We start from the raw sequence: 23,688 nt of genomic DNA, 5'->3' as shown, positions 1-23,688 counted from the left end.
CAAGTTCAAAACTTTGTGACAATCATTATAAACAAAACAAAGATTGAAAAACCATTCACTTAGCCTTTCCAACAATGACAGAAAAACTGCCAAATAGAAGATGAGATAATCTTCCTCGTCAGGCATCTTCCTACTGAGCTTGAAGCTCATGCAAAGCATCTTAGACCTTAGGGAAAAGGCTCTGCTTCAGGAATAAGTTAAAATAAACACTCAGAATATTCACAAAAATGAAGCTTTTTGGTAACCTAAGAAAAACAGACATAGTGAGTTTGATTCCCCTTCTTTAAGAGAAGCAGTTGGACTTGTACACCCTCCATAAAAGGTCAGAGTTTCCACATGGCAAGGAAAAGGAAGAAGAAAATCACCTGCCTCCCACATTGTCCTTTTTCTTATGCCCTCTTGGATGCCCAAGTGAGGATTTCAGCTAATTAAAATAAAATCAAAGCATTTTTTAAAAAACAACTTTGATTGAACAGATAGACTTGAAAGCTCATGTATACTTTTAAAATTATGGATTTTTCATCATTATTATTCTATTATACTAATTACCTGAGGATATAGAGATTAAATAGGTAATAGACTAATAACTGACCCAAAAAGATTGTTAATGAATGGGAACCACTCAACATGAAGAAATGATTCATTTCTCTTTTTTCCTCATCATTTTAGAAAACATTAGCAAATGTTAAAACAATACCTTGCAACAGATACATGGAACACAACAAATTTTAAGAGCTTTTAATTTGTGCTTTCAAATGAAAAATTCCTATGATCTTTTTAAGCAATGAAGGTGTCATGTTCAAGAGGGCTTATCTGTCGAACATAGGACATCACCCCTTAGTATATTGGACAACAGGAGGCATGCTGAAAGAGCATATTGGACTTATTAGAGGCACTGGTCCTTCTAGAAGCAGAGAACAGGCCTTCAGAGAAGGGTGGGATGAACTAATAACCTTCTCTGAGATATAAGCTCAATGGAGCTTTCTCATGCACATCATCTAGGTATGTGCTAGTTATTAGCACTACCAGGCTAATACAGAATATTTGGACCTATGTCATACACCAAATTGAAACTGGATATGGCTGAACCTTAGGCATTCATATTAAAGCTATCAAAATCTCTAAATTACCACTAATCACTCTCAGCACAAGAACAGCTTCTCTCCATATGCACCCCCAAAAAGAAACAGGGAAGTTTAGTTGATTTTTTTAAGGACCACAAAATGACGCTCTTTAGATCCCTGTCCAACTGAAAGCCTAGAAAAAGAAAGTCCTACAGAAAGAAGAGAACTGAAGATTATCACCTAAAATGAACTGAATTAAGACCAAGGAAACTGACTACAGAGTTCAAATTTATACTTGAACTATGTTAGAGAAATCAAATTTTCCCTGAGGCTCCACCAAATTAAACATGAATTGAATTATTCTTGTTATGAAGAATTGCTTTTACAGCTAAATAGAATTCATTAGCATTTAGCTGACAAGGAAAATACAATGAATGTAAAATAAATTTGCATGTTGGTATTTTGTCTGTTTCCTTTAAAAAAGGAAAAAACTTACAAACTCCACCTTCAAAAAAAATCTTCCAAAACCTTATTGATTAGAAAGGTAAACCTGAATATAGTTTTTAAACTCGATTTCTATGGCATCAATTCCAAACTTCCAAATATTAAATAAGAATAGTAGGGTGACAAAACAGTATGTTTATTGAAAACTCAGTCTATAGATCATTCATATAAAAATGACAAATCCAACAGCTTCTACTCCATCCTAATCCTTCTCTACTTCTCCATTGCCCTGGACACTGTGGACCACTCCCTTCTCCTGAGACCATTACCTAGCTTTGGCTTTACTGAAACTCTCATCTTCTGGTTATCTCTCTGGCCAAGGGTTCTCATTTTCTTTCACAGGCTCCTCCTCTGCTTCCCACCCCCTAACTGTGGGAGTCCCTCAAGACTGGGTTTTGGGTCCCCTTCTCATTGACCTCCCTGCCTCTCCCCAATCTAGTCCATACTTCACTCTCCTGCCTGGATCATTTTTCTTAAAAAAAAAACAAACCAAAAAACAACCCATTCAGTCCACATTTCCCCACTACTCAAGAACCTCCAGTGGTTACCCATCCACCTCTGCAACAAGTAGAACTTCCTTACCATTGGCTCTAAATTTACTCTGTTAGCTCACCTTAACGCTCTGATTTCCTACTACAAACTAAGTCATACACTTTGCTCCTCTAATGCCACTATTTTACCACTAACCTCTTGCGCATATTCTCTCTCTGGCCTGAAACTTAGCCCCATCTTCATATGTTAGAGACCACCACTCTCCCCACCCTCAAAGCCTTATTAAAAATCACATCTCCTCCAAGAGGCCTTCCCTCCCCACTCTTCCTTTTGCATCACATATGCACTTGGCTGTACCCTCTAAGCACTTGGTATTCATCCCACCCTTAGCTCCATTGCACTTCTGTAGGTATCCATAATTTATTTTAATGTCTGTCTCTTCAAGACTGTAAGCTCCTTGCAGGTAGGGAACATGCCTATAAACTCTGTTGCATTGCATTCTCCCAAGTATTTAGTACTTTGCTCACAGTAAGTGCTCGAAGACCACTGATTATCTGCTCATGGGTCTCCTTCAACATCTCAAAAATCTGACAAACTGTGGACAGAACATCCTCCACTCTCCATCAGCCGTTGATTGCTTCAAGTCAGCTTAGGTAATGTGTTTGGTAATGTATAATAATGATGGTATTTGTTAAGTGCTTACTATATGCCAAGCACTGTTCTAAGCGCCAGGGGACATACAAGGTAATCAGGTTGTTCCACTTGGGGCTCACAATCTTAATCCCCATTTTACAGATGTGGTAATTGAGGAATAGAGAAGTTAATTGACTTGCCCAAAGTCACAAGGTAAGGCATCAAAAATACTAGTTGAATCTTTGTGGTAGATATGAGAGGTACCAGGGGCAACATTGTACTTCTTTGGCGGGGGGGGGGGGGGGGGTTCCCCCCACATGCTATTAGAGTGGCTATTAATTCCCTTAAAGATAATTTGGAGCAAGTGTTAGGTTCCGTCAGAGATCTCAAACAAAGCACAGGTACACAGAATGGTGCAGAGCTCCAGAGTGAGAGGGCTGACCTCCACACTAACCAGACTTCCCAAGGATTTTCAGAACTGGGAATGAATAATGATGGATCTGAACTGCAATCAGCTGCGATGAGCAGGCACGGGGACAACCACTGATAAGGGCCACCACCAACGTGTTTGGACAGAGCCATGCCTTCCTTAGGCCAACAAGGGGTCATCATCATCATCATCAATCGTATTTATTGAGCACTTACTATGTGCAGACCACTGTACTAAGCGCTTGGGAAGTACAAATTGGCAACATATAGAGACAGTCCCTACCCAACAGTGGGCTCACAGTCTAAAATCAAATGCGTGATAGCCGGCCGCCTGCATCTCTCTCCTTGAAATGTCAGCCTCTTGGTTTCTCAGGAAACTCTGCATTATTTTTGGACAGCAAATCAACCGAGATTCAGTATTATGATTATCAATCACTTGAAACACTGTGATGGACAGTTCCGTCAGGTTCATTAATACTAAGGCATTTATGATAATTGCTCTGGGTTTCAACTTCTAATTAAAGCTAAGTGGCTAGATTTGCATATGGTAAACAATAGAACTGACTTAGAACCACAGTCCCACAGGCCTTATCAGCAGCGAAACACCATTACAACTTGAAACACCATTACAACTTGCATGCTAATTATAGTTAATTGTTCTGTTTAAATAGAAATCTTAAGTAGATACTTGTCTTTCTTCCACATGCTTAGTTCTCCGGTTTATCTAAAAGTACCCTAGACACATAGCTATCAAAAATAATAAAATATAAGGATACATCAAATCATGCCCATGTTAGATTCTGGTTCTCTCTCAAGGGTTGTGAAATAATGCAACAATTTACTGAGAGAATTCAACTAAATTGTACAGCCCACTAAATTATATCTGTTCGCTAATTTTTATTTGGCTTAAAACAAAGGTCAACACTTCTAATTGGAAATGTTATCTAGTGATCTTTATATTTACCCTCGGGCTTAAAATAGGGCTTAGCACCTAGTTTGATTAATAAGTACCATTAAGTTACTAAATAAATGACAAAAGTTCTCATGCTTCAGGTTAAAAAATATCAACACCACCTTAATTGGGAAGCTGTGTGATGTAGTGTGATGGGAGAATGCCCATCTAGAAGCTGGAGGACCCAAAACCTGATTCAAGCCCTGACACTGCCTGCTGTGTGTGTGGGCAAGTCAAACACTCTGTGCCTCAATTTCCTCATCTACAAAATAGAGACGATATCATCTGTCTTTCTAGCTACCTCGTAGGGCTTGTTGAGAAGGTAAAAATGAGATAAGCAACGTGAGCTTGGAGAATGAAAGTGCTACAGAAATTAGAGAAGCAGCATGGCTTAGTGGACAGCACACAGGCTTGGGCGTCAGAGGTCGTGGATTCTAATCCCAGCTCCGTCACTTATCAGCTGTGTGACTTTGGGCAAATAACTTAACTTCTCTCAGTTATTTCACCTGTAAAATGGGGATTAAGACTGTGAGCCCCACGTGGGACAACCTGATTACCTTGTATCTACCCCAGTGTTTAGAACAGTGCTTGGCAAAGAGTAAGCGCTTAACAAATACTATTATTTGTTGCCGACTGTACTTTCCAAATGCTTAATACAAGACTCAGCACAGTTACCACTCAATAAATATGATTGAATGAATGACAGTATTAATGAATCCTAGAGAACTGAATATATACACACACACACACACACACTGTCTGTCTGTCTGTGTCTCTCTCGCTCTCTCTCTCTCTCTCTCTCTCTCTGAAAGCATGCCAGTAAAGGAATTTGATTTGAAGGCTTCATTCCTGCAAAACATTTAGAACAGTAATTTATTTGAAATGAATTGTGCAGGTCAGGGTAAAACAGATAAGTGCAAACCAGACCAGGGAGTGTTTTCTTAAAAATACATTTAGACTGGTCCAGCAAGATGTTTCTACCAAAAATGCTGCTCAGTAACCCACGGTTGGGAATTTTACAAGCACTCTTCTCCTTAAATGACCACTTCAATCTTCCCTCAGGTCTTACAAAGGAAGGCAAGGGACAGAGAAAACAAAGTATGGATATTTTCACATAAGTTTGAACCTATAAAGAGCCAGGGTTGAAAACATGGCAAAGTAAATGTTATAGGCCATGAAACAAAATGTCACCAACTGGAATCACACTTGTGCTGGGTGCTTTAGCCTTTTCCTGGCTAATAATGATATTTACTAAGGGCTTCTTAGATACCAAGCTCCTCATTATGTGTAACGGAGGACATGCAAGATATGTGAATATTTCTGCCTATATCCCCTGAAAGGGGGTAAAAAACATCTTGCAGGCAGGAAACCTGTCTTGTGTATCTGTCATTTTCTCAAGTGTTTAGTGCACAGCGATGCATTTAATCGGTGCTCAATACAATCGTTACTACTACCAAATTTTCCAACTGGACACAGGAGATGTGCTATATGGGACTCACAATCTAAGGGTACCTAATCCCTATTTTGAACCAGGTGACTGATCCAACTCTCCTCTCACACAATTCCCAATTTTCTTTAACACCCTCCCTGTTTATGCACAGAAATACTCTTAATCATTTCATCATTTTACAACTGCTTGCCCTAAACTCACTTCCTAGCTGTTCCTGACTGGTTTCGGGAATGAAGATAATCATGAACTATGTATTTGTCACTCTTCATTTCAAAACAGACAATGAATGGAACTGGGAGATGACACCATATGGCATTTGCCCCGCTTATTGCAGCCATAGTTTAAACAATGTCGAAAATATTGCTATATGTGGTTTATATAAAATGATCAAGTAGTTTTGGTGGAATACAGTAGTATCAATCTATTTCTAAATCATTAGAGTTAATTTCTTCTTGCTAGGATGATTGCTTGACGATTAAATAAACTGAGTTCTTGTCATCTAAAGTTGCACTTCCTGCAATTACATTCATTTCAAAATCTGTACTTTCACATCAATGCAATGGTGATCTTTCCCACCAGTCATTCAAATCACCCCAAAAGTGGGGTACCTCAACCTCAAACCCAAGGGCGACATGAGGTGCTCTCTCTCCAGTTAAAGGTGGGATTGAAGTAAATCCCTGCCACTATTAGTAGTGAGCATAACAAGGCATGCTGCTATCCAGCTAGGCAGCAATTTGCCAAAATGGAGGGGTGGTGCCCAGAAAAGTGACATGCAATGCATGTGGTTGTGTATGGTGGGAGAGAGCAAGGCAAGACACCACTTCAATCAACACCCTCTCCTTCTCCCTTCCTTGGGTCACTGACAGCAAAGGGTCGCTGTCTTCCATGCATCTTTCTTCTCTTCTTATGTATGCGTCAGTTGCTTTTATTGTGAAAATACATGCAATAATAAATTTAAAACGATCAAAATATAATCAGCAAGACTAGGACAGGAAAATTCCATTTACCAATTCTGGGTTTAAAATGCAACTACACTGAGAGGAGCAGGACTCATTCTTACTTTGTTTTGTGGCTACCACAAATTTGCAGCACAGAAGAAATTGCTAATTTAATGTTCAGTTTTGAACTCTCTTTGAAGTTTATATCTGCTGAGGTAATTTTTATGGAAAAAGACTGATAAAGGGACAGGTACCAGCACAATATAAGCAACTAAATACACGGTGCAATACAAGGTATTGAACCCCAAAATAGAATTCAAATGTTTTAAGGTAGATTTTACTGCTCAAAATTAAGTCCACAATGACTTTGCTGGCTCATTGGCTACTGTTGTTTAATGGACCTTTAGAAATTATTTTCCCACCATTGCATGTTGCCTCCTTTTTCTCTGTGAAAACTTCCTGCTTCTTCACAGCAACGATCTCATTTTATGAGTTATCTGGTGCTGACTTGTACCTCAATAAAGGTTTCAACTATGATTTGCTTCTCATTACACAATTAACAGCTGTGAAGTTATTTTAGATCCCTGGTGAGATAGGTCTGTCTGCATGAAATGTGCTTTCAAGTATTTTGTCATTTTGTGTGTTAAGACAATATTCTCAATTCAGTCCATAACAGTAATTTAGATACATTAAATGCATTTAATATTCATGACAACTACCACTTGTGTGTCATTACTCAATCTACCCTGAAAAATTCTAAGAAACCTTATTCAATAGATTCATCTGTCCTCAGGACACATGAAATATAATGGGAGTCATATTTAGACAAAAGGATTGCCTAACCTTGAAAAAATTAAATGCACATGGTACATATATTTAACAAAATATAAAGTCAAATCAGCACTCTTATAAATGAACAGAATGTCCTTTTTCTACAGTACACATTCTATTGAACTGGAAAAGTTCATCATTCAGAATGCTATTCTGACTTGATGACTAGTGCACAAAATGCTAATGAATTCAGCCAACTGGCCCAAAACTAAGTTACTCAGGAAGTTTACATTTAAAAAATGAACAGTTTCATGAATGTCCATTTCACGTAGCTATGTGCATGAGTTACCAGAAAAATTCTAATGAATCGTTGGCTTCAAAGATGAAACAAAGTGGGGCACAGAAAGGGAGAGTATGAATTTTGTGAACCCATTTTAAAGGAAATTTCTGAACTCCCACCAAGAGTGATTAATGCTTTTGGTCACAAGACCTCTATTTATCTTTATGATGAAAATCCCTTACAATTGACAAGTAATAGTGCCAGCATTGTTTACAAATTATTTGAGCTAAGGGGGTTGCTGATCAAGATTAAGTGCCTATTTTACTCAGATGACATTCAACTCCTTCCTGTAACACAAACCACTGAGATAAGACATATAAACAGGTTAAAAGATCGAAGAATAATGATTTCATTAATGGTCTAAATTCTGCCACATCACTGGCCCGAACCTACTTGCAATGAGGTGAAGAATAAACACAACTATCCAAATCGATTACATGAAAATAGTTTCAAAAGTAATGATAATTATAAAAACTTACCAAAACTAAGCATATGCATTTAAGCAAATGTGTTCAAGAATGTTCCATTAAAGCAAGTCTATGCATTTTATAAGTGTTTCAAGTGTCTAATAATCTATCAAAGCAATATTGAAAATAATTGTGCACACAAATTAAAAGGCATGTTATGTTTAAAATGAAATACAGATATTTCATCATGTCTCATTGTTCCAAAAGGTTTCCTAATTATCTCCGGTTTCTACATTCTTAACCTGATTTTCTCAGCATTAACCTGAGGTAATCATACTTGGGACTTTTCAGCTTCATTTAATATCACTTCAGAAATAGTTAATCTTTTTTTAATCCGTTGAAGAAGTTGGGGTGGGAGGGCAGTGACCCTATTGGCTAGGTTGAACTTGAAAAGCAATATTAATCCACTGCATCTAAAGAAAATCTTTTTTAAAATGAGGAAAAGGAGGAATTTTGTCCTGTTTTTTATTTTTCTTGAGCAGGAGGCCCTTCATCGCAAGACGTAAACATCTGTCATTGGCGAAACATCATTGAGCAAACTGGTAGATCACACTAAAACCTGTACTCATCAAATCTGGACTTAGCATACAAATTTATTATTATTAATAAATCCATTACCGATTTTTTCCATATACAAACCCCACAGCTCAGCTAGGACATCTCTAAAGCTATATTACCTCATTGGGGCTTTATTTAGTAACTAAAATACATTGATGATTTGAAAGCATTCAAATAACAATCAAATGTGCTTAACATTTCTGGGCATATTATAGACCCTACACCATTGAGCTGAAAGCCCTATTCACTCCTGCGGGAGGCATGACCTGTCAAAAGGACTACTACTAATGATATTAATAATTGTGGTATTTTGTTAAGTGCTCACTATGAATCAAGCACTGGACTAAGCACTGGGTTGGATAACAGAAAAATGATTCGGGCTTAGAGGGAAGTATGGACTGGAGAGGAGAGAGACAGGATTCAGGGTGGTCAGCAAGGAGGCTGATGCAGTAGTCAAGGCAGGAAATCATCGGTGCATGCTAGCAGTTAGGATGGAGAGAAAATGGTGAATTCTAGAGTTGTGGTGAAGGCAAAACACATAGGATTGTATGATTAAATGTGCTGGTTGAGGGACATGAGTCAAGGTTACAGATTTTGACAGGAAGGGTGGTGGTGCTGTCTATGTGATGGGAAAGTCAGGGGAAGGACAGGGTTTCAGTGGAAAGAAAAGGAAATTATGTTTAGTTTGAGGTATCTGCGGGATATCCAAGTAGAGATGTTTGAAGGCAGGAGGGAAAGCATGACTGCAGGGAAGGAGAGGAGACACGGCCAGAGAAAACAGCTAGAGTTAGAAGTAGAATATCGACTGACATTTTTGAAAATAAAATTAGGCTTACTCTGCACCCCATCCCTTGACCCATATGTTTACATGGAGAAAAATCCTTTTTCATACACACACATTTCACACATTTTATACCCTAACACCCAAACAGTACAGTGCTCTAAGCATAGGAAGCACTCAATAATTGATTGATATTGAACTATTACATATTTGCAAGTAGATCAAGTACAGTCAGTGCAGATGGGAAGCCGCATGGCCTAGGGGAAATAGGACGGGGCTGAGAGTCAGATGACGTGGGTTCAAATCCCAGCTCTGCCACTTGCTTGTTGTGTGACCTTGGACAAATCACAACTTCTCTGTGCCTCAGTTTTCTCAACTGCAAACTGGGTGAAATACCTGTTCTCCTTTCTAAATAGTGAGCCCCGTGTGGGTCAGGAATTGTATATAGCCTGATTAATTTGTACCTACCCACATCCTGCCTCTGGCCTGGAACGCCCTTCCACTGCATATCTGATAGACAATTACTCTCTCCCCTTCAAAGCCTTATTGAAGGCACTTCTACTCCAAAAGTCTTTCCTAATCTAAGCTCAATTTGCTCACTTTATTCATCCCCAGCTCCCAGCCCCACAGCACTTATGTACTTACCTGTAATTTATTTATTTATATCCATGTCTGTCTTCCCTTCTAGACAGCAATCTCGTTGTGGGCAGGGAATGTGTCTGTTCATTGCTGTAGTGAACTCTCCCAAGTGCTTAGTACAGTGCTCCACAAAGTAAGTGCTCAATAAACACAACTGACCAACTGACTACCCTAATGCTTGAGTGCTTGAAACTCCTTGACAAATGCCATAATTATCTACCCCAGAGTGTGATGAAATTGGGTGACAATAGACACCTCATTCTAAATATGATTCCCCTTATGTACTCAAAACATATACACAAGGAAATCCCTATCGTGGACTGTCATCACAGAGTGGAGAACATGATAACCAGGGGCTGCAGTACATCTTTTTTCTTCAGATGGAAACCTGCGCAAAAGACGGAATACAGGAGGGAATGTGGAAAACTTCTCCCCTTCCATTCTCCTTTGCAGAGAAGGTAGATTTAGTATCAATGATCCATTAAATCTAGTTGTTTTCAATTAGGCAATCACAACTAGGGCATTCCTTGCTTTTTGGTGGAAGGTACACTGCTTTGCAAAAAAACCTAATTGCCAAGTCAGATGGACGGCTTCACACAAATTGTGTGAAAGAGCAATGTCTACTTCTGCTAAGCGATATGGGTCATTAATATCATATACAATGGTAATTTAAGCATTTTTTTGACTAGCCTTTAAACTGATTGAGTCTAACTTTGGAGCCTGTAAGTCCAACGAGGTCCTCTGACTGGAACTATTAAAAATGATGTTACTTGGCTCAAAAGTCATTTCCTGCCATTTTCCATAATGGTGGCAATGAAAATTAATTCCCCAAACCATAATATCGTTTTCAGTCACCCCCAATTTGGGCTATTTCTTAGATTAGGATTGGTGGGAGAGTACTGAAACAGACCAGAACCTCAACGTAAAATAAAGAATTGTAATATTAGACAAACCTAGCAACAACTCAGCCAGAGTTGGAATAACACTGTACTGTGAGAGTCTTTCTGAAATTGCCTCCCATGAGAGGTTTGCTTCAGAACAGTGGAATTTGACAAAAGAATTAAGGGAAAAAAACACAGATGTAAATCATCTATTTCAGGTGTTGATTTCAAAGTGTCACATCCATCATTCTCCCTCACTGAATCTTTGGAACTTTTATAGACTTCTCTGAAGAGAAGAATTCAATGTGTGAGAATAACTGCATTGTCCACTTACTGTGATGAATAATTTGAAATCATTTGACATATAATGGTCCTAACTCACGCTTGACATGACTAGATTATAATTTCCTTGACTGCAGAGAATGTGTACCAAATATATTGTACTCTCCCAATCGTTTTGTGTTGTACTCTACATATAAGTGCTTAATAAATACCAGTGATCCGCTGTTCAGAACTCTCCCTTTACTCTCTGCTCCCATTTTCTCACCTCTGTAACCAGGAGGTGTAGTCGTACTCAGCAGTGGGAGAGGTCCGGTTTTTCTATCGCTTGGCAGTTGTCCAAGGTCCAGTTAAACACTAGATTGCATTCATTGAATCATATTTCATTCAACTGTATTTATTGAGCACTTACTGTGTGCGCAGCACTTCGCTAAACTCTTGGGAGAGTACAGTATAATGATCAACAGTCACATTTCCTGCCCACAACAAGCTTATAGTATAGAGGGGGAGAACAGGCATGAATATAAATAAATTACATATATGCAGATAAGTACTCTGGAAATGGGAGCGGGGATGAATAAAGGAAACAAGTCGGAGTGACGCAGAAGGGAGTGGGAGAAGAATAAAGGAACACTTAGTTGGGGAAGGCCTTTTGGAGGAGATCAATCAATCAATCAATTGTATTGAGCGCTTACTGTGTGCAGAGCACTGGACTAAGTGCTTGGGAAGTACAAGTTGGCAACATATAGAGACAGGCCCTACTCAACAGTGGGCTCACAGTCTAAAAGGGGGAGACAGAGAACAAAACCAAACATACTAACAAAATAAAATAAATAGAATAGATATGTACAGGTAAAATAGAGTAATAAATATGTACAAACATATATACAGGTGCTGTGGGGAAGGGAAGGAGGTAAGACAGGGGGGATGGAGAGGGGGACGAAGGGGAGAGGAAGGAAGGAGCACAGTCTGAGAAGGCCTCCTGGAGGAGGTGAGCTCTCAGTAGGGCCTTGAAGGGAGGAAGAGAGCTAGCTTGGTGGATGGGCAGAGGGAGGGCATTCCAGGCCCGGGGGATGATGTGGGCCGGGGGTCGATGGCGGGACAGGCGAGAAGGTACAGTGAGGTGATTAGTGGCAGAGGAGCGGAGGGTGCGGGCTGGGCTGTAGAAGGAGAGAAGGGAGGTGAGGTAGGAGGGGGCGAGGTGATGGACAGCCTTGAAGCCGATGTGTTTTCAGTAAGGCTTTGAAGGGGGGAATCTATAGAAGAAGGATCTATAGCATGGCCTAGTGGAAATAGCCCTGGCTAGGAGTCAGAAGCCACTTGTCTGCTGTGTGACCCAGATCCTCAGAATATTTAGAAGCATCATGCGAAGGACAGAGAACTGGCCCTATAAACATATCATCATCATCCCAATGAAAGTATACCCTACTTTATTTTCATGTATGCAGTGTGAAAGAAACAGTCCCTCAGGAACATTTGCACCAGGGAATGAAATCCCACTGCTAGGAGCATATCTCCTAGAAAAAAAGGGAGAGAGTTTTACAGTCAGTTCTGCCATAACAGAGGCTTTCATTGTGCATTTGGGACAGACTACTGCCTCAGCTTGTCACAAAATGTGTTTGCCTGAATAGGGTGCAGATATGTTGTCAAAAGAAATGGAGCGTGGCATTGACATGGTGAATACTAAAACAGGTGTTTTCTTTAACAAGAGATTCATCAAGAACATAACTCTTGCATTAGAGCCCTGCAGTATGTGTATAGGCTGGGGTGACGACAATATGAACTGAAGAATCACAAACCAGACAGACTGAGCGCACCCTGAGAGGTAGTGACTATGTCCAACTTACTAACTTGAATCAACCCCAGTGCTTAGTATCCGGTGTTTGGCACACAGTAAATGCTTAACAAATACCACAATTATTATTACTATCACCAAAGTATGGCCGAGAGGCAAAGACCAAAAAATTTTCTTCAGTTGGAATAGTGACCAGAGGTTCTCTGGGTGCTGTTGAGGGGTCACAGTAAGCAAATGACAGTGCGGGGAGGGGAAGAAAAGGACAATGTCTCACTCTTTCCTGGCCCTGGTGAAATGATGATTATTCAAGCCTGCATGTGTGTGAGCCACACAGCCAATAAAGGAAAGCCCATGTGGCTCTCGAGCCTCAGTGTGGCCACCCATGATATGTTTGGGTATGTGTGTGGGTATAGGTGTGCATGCTTGTTTTAGGACCTTCGCTTTCAGCGCTGGATCATCAGAATACACAGTTAAATCTTTCAGTTTTGCCCGTCAAACAAATTGATTTATTTGTTAATTGTGCTGTCCACTTAACCTCTCCTGTGAAAGACACCATAAGCTATTTGTGCCAAGATTCTGGCCATTTCACCATGATTATCATCATTGGCATTTAATGAGGACCACAATAATGAGGATCACCGACTTGTACTTCCCAGGCACTTAGCACAATGTTCTGCACACAGAAAGCGCTCAATAAATACGATTGAATGAATAAGCCTTGGTATCTGCCAGAAGAAATGGAATAAGCTTAAGGATGAAACAGCGAAAGAATGAGACTTCGAGAAAGATGAACTAATCTTCATTCAAATGTAATAAAGCATACAAATTGTCTCAGATTTCCAACGTTATGGCATACATTGAGTTAACAATGCTTCTTGGATGAAACAAATTCTTGGATGTGACTCTCGGTCCTTTATTTCTTCTTTAGTTCATTGACAAAAGGCGGAAAACAAATTCCTTTAATTTCAAAAATAGACCCTACAGGGAAATTTAGCTTTATAGGGCCAAGATCTATTTGTTCTTGGTTTCTGCTTTATTGGAAATCTTGTCCTATTACTTATTTCTGGAGTGCTACAGTCGTGTTTTGAGAAATGCAGTTACAGTTTAAAATTCCATTTGTATGAATCTTCTCTTATTGAACTTCCTTAAATGCAAATGACTCAGATGCGTTATTAGTAAGATCTCATCTTATAGGGGAAGTTTTTATGAACATTAAGTGCCCCGTTAAAAGGTATTTTGAGAGTTTTCAAAACATGGGCCATCATAGAACAATCTGGAAATAAAGTAACTAAATCATTGAGTTTTGGGGAGCTGAAATCTGACTCCATTTTCTTTGAAGAGTATGGCAGAACATAGCTAAACTTGCCATAACACACGTGTAAATGGTGAACACATCAATTTAAATAATCATGAAATATGATGAATTACTCTGCTGTGTAGTAATTACATTTTGCTTTATGACTGCCCAAATCAATTACCCCCTGCAGTAATAATATTTTCAAAAAATGTGCAACTTTAGACTCAGCCACTTAACTTGGAAGTGAGATATACTAAATAATTTAAGTACTTGAACAAGTTGTACCTACTTTCCTTTGAGCAAAACACTATTTAAAACCTGAAAATTACTATAAACATTTGTGAGATCTGTTTAAATACTATAGCATTCTACTCCTTCATACGGTATCTTATATCAAATTCCTCTCCACATCTTTGTGCATAACACTTCTGAATATTGGTAAATCTACCATAATTATAAGCCTGTCCAATAGAACACTGTCCACATCACTATTGTTTTGCTTTTACAAATCTTTAGAATCATGGCAATTGCTTGCTATTTAGAATAATAATAATAATAATAATAATAATAATAATAATAATAACTGTATTTGTTAAGCACTTACTATGTTCCAAGCACTGTTCTAAGCGCTGGGGTAGATACAAGGTAATCAGGTTGACCACATGGGGCTCACAGTCTTAATCCCCATTTTACAGATAAGGTAACTGAGGCACAGAGAAGTGAAATGACCTGCCCGAAGTCACACAACTGTCAAATGGTGGAGCAGGGATTAGCACCCACGTCCTCTGACTCCCAAGCCTATGCTCTTGCCACTAAGCAATCGTTTTCCTGAAACTGCAATTTCCAAGAATTTATAGTCCAATGGTTATTCAATAATTTGAGTGAGAGGAAGACAAAAGTCATCAACAGAGACATTAATGGTGTCACTCATTGTTAATCACCTAGGTTAGACTAGTAAAAGCTATAGCTTTCATTGTTTCAAAAGGTCTTGGAGCTGAATAACACTCCCTGCCAAGCATCTTACCTTTTAAACATATTGATAGGTTCCGGTGTCTGTCAAATAGGAGATATGGGTGTGACTTGATTATATGCCAGAATCAGTCATCATAGGGTGAGAGGGAACTTTACATTTATCAATGCATATAAAGAATGCCAGGTCTTTTTTTTTCTTCTGAAATAGTTGGATGAGACAATTTTACATACGTCTCCCCTATTCCAGAAGTGTACATTTGCACATGGATATTTTACATTCCTCTGCTCTGTGGGATTGTGATGCTTAAAACAAAAAAAAAATCTAAGCAAAACATCTAATCTGCAACTAGTGCATGAATAGCAGTAGACTGGACTATCCATACACTAGGTGTACATTGTTCATTAGAAGGGGATTCCACAAATGCATAAAACCTATTTCCTGGGACTGAAATGTGGAGTTAATCATCTCTAATCTAAGCCTTTACCTGTCAGCCGTTTTTCTGCCTCTCCCTCACATGCTTGTTTAGAGCATACAGTGAACGACATCACTGGTGTGAAACCATTTAGAAAGAATAAAAGCACTGTACAAATTCAAGGTATTAACACTAACTCGTAATTTCAATCACTCCTTACCACACACCAGTAAGTGCTGTTTAGATCAACCATAAACTTAAACAATCAAGTAATTCCTTAAACTTCTCCTCCTACACATTTCTTTCAAATCTAACTTCAATGTATTTCTCAGGGGGTACCTCAATATGGACCCCTCCCTTCCATCCTTTAAGGCACTACATCCTACAGGAAGAGGACTATAATCAGTGGTATTCATTATGCATCTGCTGGATGCAGAGCACTTTAGTAAGAGCTTTGGAGAGTACCACTGTCTTCACAGAGTTTGCAGTCGAATGGGGGAGGCAGAAAGACTCAGACTATTAGTGGAAGTATTGGTAGTACAAGTATAGTTGGTAGTAGAGTATGGCAGAATAGAAACATAAAAATGTGCAAATGAATGCAAATTTTATATAAATACTTGGGGGTAGGCATAGAAAGGTAAGTGCTAAAGGTGGTTGATGGATTACAGAGATTAAATGGGGAAAGCTTTCTGGATGAGGCCTTTCAGGAGGGCTCTGTAGGTGGAGAGAGATGAGGCTTGGTTTATTGAAAAAGGGAGTTTCAGGCAGGGGGAAAGGTCTGAGCAAGAGGACTAAAGCAGGAGATTAGACAGTGCTGCAGAGTAAGAAAGTCAGTCTGGGGTGAGAGAACTGATATTGGCCTTGAAGCCAATGCGGAGTGCTTCATATGAATGCAGAGAGAAATGGGTAACCATTGTAGGTATTTTAAGAGTCAAGAGACATGTGCTGAATGATGGTTTAGAAAGACAATCCAGGCTACATGCAGAGTATAGTATACACCTAAGAGGGAAGAGCCTGGGGGCAGAGACTGATGAAGAGGTTGATATTAATTAATAGTACTGAGCACTTAGTATGTGCAGAGCACTGTACTAAGCACTTGGGAGAGTACAATACAACAGAATTAGCAGACATGTTCCCTGTCCACAGTGAGCTTACAGTCTAGAGGGAGAGGCAAATGATAAAGTAGTCTAGTCAGCATAGCAAGGGCCTTTTCCAAATTAGTCACTGTTTGGTTGGAAAGAAAGCAAGAAGATCTGGGAAATGTTACAGATAGGGCAGAAAACAGCAGAATTATCCACACGAGTATGAGAATACAGAAAGAGAGGATTTAAGAGTGATACCAGGGCAGAGGGATTCAAGCACTGGTAGGATGGTGGTGTCAAATTTAATGAGAGAATTAGAAGGGAGAAGATCAAGTACAGAAATAGAAAGAGAGAGGAATCAATCATATTTATTGAGCGCTTACTGTGTGTAGAGCACTGTACTAAGCGCTTAGCACTGTACTAAGGAACGGAAGGGTAGACAGATTAACACAAGAGTTGAAGGACCTAGAGAGAAAGGAATAAAGTGAATGGGAATTTAGAGGAAGAATAGAAAGAAAACAATGTGGGAGAAAAAAAGGTATAGTCCCTAATAAGGGCAAAGACCAAAGATCAATTCTACTTGTTGACTAATGCCTCAATTCTTGCTCTGTCCATTCCCAAAATGAAAGACTCTCATTAACAGGAATCAATTCTCACCAAGGCTTATCAAACTTCTTATGCTGGGACACTCATTGCCTAGTTCATATCAAGCTAAACCTTCCATAAATGATCATTCTAGGAAAGCATGAAATATCTTGGCCGAACCTCCGAGAAGATAACTAATTATAAGTTGTTCTACAGTATCAATTGGGCTGTGATTGTTAGTGAATGCAGAAATTGTAAAAATATCAAAAAAGGAAACAATTTTCAGGAAGCTGCTTCATAACATCCTTGTTTGTAGAACTACCTTCTGTATTTGTTTCTAGTCTCTGTTTTAAAACAAAATTATCAGATGTACTTAAATACCTAAAATGCTTGATGAATTCAGACCACCGTGAATTTGCCCCGAGTCATACCAGAGTTCATTAAAAGGGAAGAGAGCACACAAAATGTCAGTTTAGTAGTGCAGAGCTAATGCAAGGGAAAGAACTGTACAAACACACACAGAGATTAAAATAACTCTGATTGCAGTCTGCTCTTTTGAGAGTTTTCACAGAGCCCAACTGCAAACAGTCTAGGTCAGAAACCCAGACTGGTTTATGTATCATATGAAGAGATTCATCACATAATTAGAGTAGTGGCACAAGAGTCCAAGATTATCCCCTCAAGAGCAAACCATTATTGACAGAGAGGTATTTGTCTCAGGAAGACTCATGGCAAAATAATAGAATTATCTCTTTAGCTTGGGCAGGACTGGGCTGCCCAGTTGGAGGATCAACAGTAGCTTTGCTGCTTCTCAGTACTGTCTTGACCAATTTTAACTCAATATCACATCACTACAGTGATAGGGAATTGATATGAGAAATGAATTTAAATAAATTTTCCCTTTTCTCCCCACTTTAGAAGTTCTTGAGAGAAGTTGGTAGGATGAGAGGGAGCTGAGAGTCAGACTACCTGTTATGGCTAGAGAAGCAGCGTGGCTCAGTGGAAAGAGCCCGGGCTTTGGAGTCAGAGGTCATGGGTTCAAATTCCAGCTCTGCCAATTGCCGGCTGTGTGACCTTGGGCAGGTCACTTTACTTCTCTGTGCCTCAGTTACCTCATCTGTAAAATAGGGATGAAGACTGAGTCCTCGTGGGACAATCTGATCACCCTGTAACCTCCCCAGCGCTTAGAACAGTGCTTTGCACATAGTAAGTGCTTAATAAATGCTATTATTATTAAGATTTATTTGGAGGACTGCTTTGTTGTTTTATGTAATCTTGAGGCCGTGAAGGTAATCTCATAAATGCAAGCCCTTAAAATTGAGGCAGAGTAGAACCATGACATAACAGTAGGAAGGCTATTACAAATTAAAGGTGGGTTATCATTGAAGAGGAAGAATAGAAAATGTACCAAAGCCCTTCAGAATAAAAGGCAAGTCTGGAGGTGTCAGGCTACCTACAAACATAATGACAGGTTTAGCTAAAGGACAGAAGAAACTGGGGTTATGAGGCTTTGGAAAGAGTCTTGAAAACAAGTGTATTGATTTATGTGGCTTGTAACAGAAACTGAGGTAATGAAATAAAACCAGCATTTAAGAATTTCAGGCTGAGAACTCATTGCTATGGCAACACTCAGCAGGAAACATGTATAAGAAAATAGGATTCACTTGACTATGCCTTAAAATGAAAACCTACATCACAGTAAAACAGTTAAAAGCAAGCAATATTACCACTCTGTTTTATTTCAGTGAGCCTGAGAATTCCACAGAAGTTCCAGGTTTGTCAGTACTACCATTTTAAAGTACAATTTACATAAATGAATAATTTGAAGGGGAGAAACACCCTTGTTAGGGGAGCCTACTGAGTTTTAATGGATTCTGTCCTGTGAAGACTGGAATGCATCTTCTATGCAATAGAAGTCTAAGCATGTCACTAACTCAAAATCGTAACGGTATTTTTTATAACCCAAAAGCATCCTTGTGCATAAAGAAATTAGATGCAAAGATGGCCAGGAATGTCATTTTAAAATAAAACACTGTTTCATAGTTGAATTATTCGTGTCATACTCAATTATAAGCATGTCCTCTTCTTGGTTTAGTTCAAACCAGCCCAAAATAGTGGTTCAAACCAGTCTTGTCACAATTTGATATTTTAGAAGCCAGGATTTGAAATGCATAGCCTTCACCTTACCATTCATTACTACAAACTTCTGGCCAGTGAATATCATTTGCGTGGTCTTGTCTGTCAGTTGCTATTGTCTGTATGGCAATATGCATGTATGACAATAAGTATGTATAACATCACAGCTTGAGATCTGAGATAAGGGGAGTGCAAAGTGGGCAGGAAGATTGGCCCAGTCATTCTGAATAGTTGATAGGAAAATAATCCATCTCTTCATTTTTTTGAGGTTTGGATTTCACCTGAATAAAAATTCTGAAATCAAGCTACAAAGAAACTTGCATTCGAAAGAGTACATCCAGTCAATGAAATAGTTGAAACCAATGTGTTAAGTTGTGAGTGGATAGCTGAGTTTGCAGGGAAAACCATTCAGCAGAATATAACAGCCGAGCCCACCAAACTGCAGGTGCACCTGCAGAAGTGGTCTGTTCTGAAAATGAATTGCAAAATAAGACAGGCATCTACCTCACCTGCTGTAGGTAGCTTGCCTTTTTACCTACCCCATGGTTATTTTGTAAGCAGCCTCTTGAAAAGTGTGTGCCAATGTAAAATACTTTGATTACTTTTGACATTCAAAATGTGTTTTCCTTACAGAACTAAACTTAAAAAGAAAATCTACAGTACCCATTAAAAGGCCATGTGAGGGTTTATCAGAGAATCAGTTAGGCCTTAAATTGATTTGGCATTTTATTGTTTTTCAGCAAACTCACATTTGCAAGGGGGTTATCCTCACCATAAATTGACTCCATAATAACATCCACCCCTAACTGGCTTCAGCTTACTAAGTTCCCATTGTTTCATTCACAGCACAAGTGCGTGAGGGTTGGTACTTAACCTACCCTTCCCATCTCTGCCACAGAGTGGAGGAAGAGCTCAACACAACAGCCATGGAACCTGGTGTTTCCCCACCATAGGGCACAGGAGCCTTCAAAAGGACATCTAAAGTCTGGGTCAAAGTCATCCCAAGACCACAAGAGCAGAAAACAGGCACAATTCTATCTTCTCAACATGTGGACTGTTAAGAAGTTTGTTTTGCCTGAAATGGGGAGGTGCCAAGTTGTGATCAGGCCTTACCTTTTTTTACTGTCAATATTTTTTATTTGTAACCATTTTCCTGGCGCCTGGATTATTCTAGATGCCTGACATCCTTTTTTAAAGACCCTGCACTTCCAAATGTCATTCATTTGTGGGAATCAGAGTAGGTCCTCCAACCATTGTCCCTATTCTCCCTAATAAATTTGTATCTCACTCAGGTTACATCTAGGTCAGCTGAGAGTTTTCAACAATTTTGGCAAAATGTCACAATTGACCTCATATTAAATTAACATCCATTTACATAACTATCTTTTCAACATCGTGCTTTCATTCTCTATTGTTTCAAATACCAAATTTTCTTAATTTCTTTAAAGAGTTGGATAAGTCTTCTCCAGTATTAGCTGAGGTTTTGCCATCATTATTCCCTCTAAACTGTAAGCTTGTTGTGGGCAAGGAACATCTCTGCCAACTCTGTTGTATTGTACTCTTCCAAGCACTTAGTACAATACACCCCACACAGTAACCATTCATTCAATCATATTTATTGAGTGCTTACTGTGTGTAAAGCACTGTACTAAATGCTTGGGAGAGTACAATGCAACAACAAGAAGCACTCAGCAAATACCACTCATTGATTGAATGATTCACCTAATCAAGAAGTGTAATTGGCATTCTACATTTAGGTAGCAAAGTCAATAAAGAACAAGAATTCCCTGCCCTCAATGGTTTATAAAGCAACAGTACAAAGTGATGCATAAGGTAAGACTGTCCATTAATGAGATAAATTTGTATGTGATCATTTTGCCAAATGGGATCCTATTTTATTTCTCCTCCACATTCCCAACCTAAGTTGTTTCTCAACACAGCATCTACAGCAGCTGGCAATTCAGCATAATCTGCAATTTTCATTCATCAGTGATCTGTGTACACTTATCTTCCAGCAAAACACTTCACATTAAGTTTGGTCTCTCTCAGATCGCCGAGATACCTCTTTCCACCTCAGAGTGATTTATCAGAAGCTTTAAATTATTGTCCATCTAGCTTTTATTTACTCTCCATCTTCAGTTGGAGGCCAATACAAAGCACTTTCTAAGTAGACATTGGGGTTAAAAATCAGAATTCTTCATTTATCCTTTTAAAACACTCAGTATCATATTAATCATTTTTTCAATCCTCTTATAACTTCCTGCTTCTACAAAGCTTTTTAAAACTAATTGCTAGCGTGCAGTGAATTCATTATCTGATTCTCATATGGCTCTGGGATCCATATCAAGCAGGCCTCAAGATTTGCATATATAGCCATCATTCAAGCATTCCTGGCCTAGCTTTGCAATCAATAGCCACATTGACAATATCTTAATTGCTTCTTGAGAGCCCACACCATTTTTACTTTCAGGTTTTCTTCTTGTGGACCAATCAGTAATCAGTAGCTCAGTCTGAGCTTGCTGTGATTTTTTTCGCCCCACAAACCAACTTCTCAGGATTTATTTTTCCCCTCTATGGTACAATACTATGAATTCATGATTCAGAAATTCAGCCAACTGAAAAATCAAACTGTAGCAAAATTCAATGTCCAGAGGTTGTTGAAACAGTAATTCAAATTCAGTAAGGCCTACAGATTTTGCTGGTGAAAATTTTTATATGAAAAATGAAAGAATGCTTCTCAATAGAATCAGGTATGAAGCGAAGCATCTGGAACGGGCACAACTAAAGAATTATGCATCTTACATTGAACAGTCAATTCTCTTATCCTTTGTGCTTTCATCATGCTTTTTCCATAGAACACTATCTGGGGAATGTTCTTTCAACAATGGCTCACTGTACAGATATGACAAAACAATTTCAGAAGAAATGGCCATGAGATTTTGAACAGCGACCATCAAGATGCAAATATTAGGATGTGAGATTCCCTTAATATGGAGACTTTCAGAAACATAATACCTGTGTTATTGGAGGGCAGACTGTACTTACTAAGACCTGTTTCATTTACACAGCATGTATTATGAACTTACAATACCAAATGCTTTCCTCTTGACTCTTAACTCTTTAAAATAAACAATTATTTGTCCATCACCCATGTTGTCAACTATAGAATAACAGAATATAGGGCTGAAAATTGAATTCCCAAATTGTTGGTGCCTATATTTTTCCTGCAACATCTCCAGAAGCAGACAGCCTATAGCAGTCCTTGGAATCATATTCCAGTATTTTATTAACTGGACAGTGAAGAATTTCATTTCTAAAATTTCTCATTTATAGAAAATTAAGCAAATATCCACCTCATGCTTATTCCCACCTTATTTCCTTCTAATATACTTTCCAAGGTGTACCTAAAGAGGCCTGATGATTAGATATGAAAACACATTTGAAGGATTTTTGAAGAGGCCTTTAGCGACCGTGGACTTAATAAACATTGTGGTGGGGAACAATTCAGAAACAAATATCAACAAGTGAAAAAATGTCTTATTTATAACATACGGTATCCATACACATTACTTTAGATTGCAATTTGAGCCCTACAGAACATATCAACATGTTGCAAAATAATCAAGATGACATTTCTTATGTGAACAAAAAGTGAACATGAATTTCTTTAATCAGTCTCTTATGACTGAACAAATTCCCTTGCTGAAAGGAAGGTGAGGAATCATATACACTTTTCTCAGTAATTTCATAATATTTTATAATAATGTAAAATTGACTACTTAAACCAATGAATGGGCAGCAATAACTTTAGTATCTGTGGATCCTAAAATAATCTCTCTGTCCCTCCCTGTATGGAAGCACTTCCTCATCCTTCCTTCCAAGTAGGTAAGTCGACCACATATCTGGTATTTTTTGGGCCACTTAACCTTGAGACTGACAGATGAACTAAAGAGAACCAAATTCCTCCCACAAGTAATAAAATGCAGAAGGAAAAAGAAAGCTCCCACATGTCAAAATGTCTTTTTCAAATGATACAAGAGGTAGTTAATGTAAAAAATAATAGATTCTTTCTTGTACAGCACTTACCACTGATCTGATGTTATTTTCTTGTACCAGCTTGAGAGAAGATTTATAGCAACTTGCCAGGTCTTCTCTTTGAGTGTCACCGATATGTCCCCTAGCTATGGGACCCACAGTATGGATGACATCTGCAAACAGAGTGAAGAAATG

General features: G+C 38.8%; 1 protein-coding gene across 2 annotated transcripts in view; it reads right to left on the bottom strand.

The window, feature by feature from the left end:
- The window catches only part of MACROD2 (mono-ADP ribosylhydrolase 2), a 1,236,128-nt gene that overhangs the window by 518,182 nt on the left and 694,258 nt on the right, over nucleotides 1-23,688 (bottom strand). For both annotated transcript variants that reach the window (XM_038750842.1, XM_038750843.1), the window contains exon 6: nucleotides 23,545-23,666. In XM_038750842.1, the coding sequence (XP_038606770.1) occupies nucleotides 23,545-23,666 (122 nt within the window). The remainder of the gene's footprint in view (nucleotides 1-23,544; nucleotides 23,667-23,688) is intronic.

The sequence above is a fragment of the Tachyglossus aculeatus genome, chromosome 9 (genome assembly GCF_015852505.1).
Source record: "Tachyglossus aculeatus isolate mTacAcu1 chromosome 9, mTacAcu1.pri, whole genome shotgun sequence".
NCBI lineage: Eukaryota > Metazoa > Chordata > Mammalia > Monotremata > Tachyglossidae > Tachyglossus > Tachyglossus aculeatus.
The sequence above is the reverse complement of the archived record's forward strand: the minus strand, read 5'-3'. Positions and strand labels throughout refer to the sequence as shown.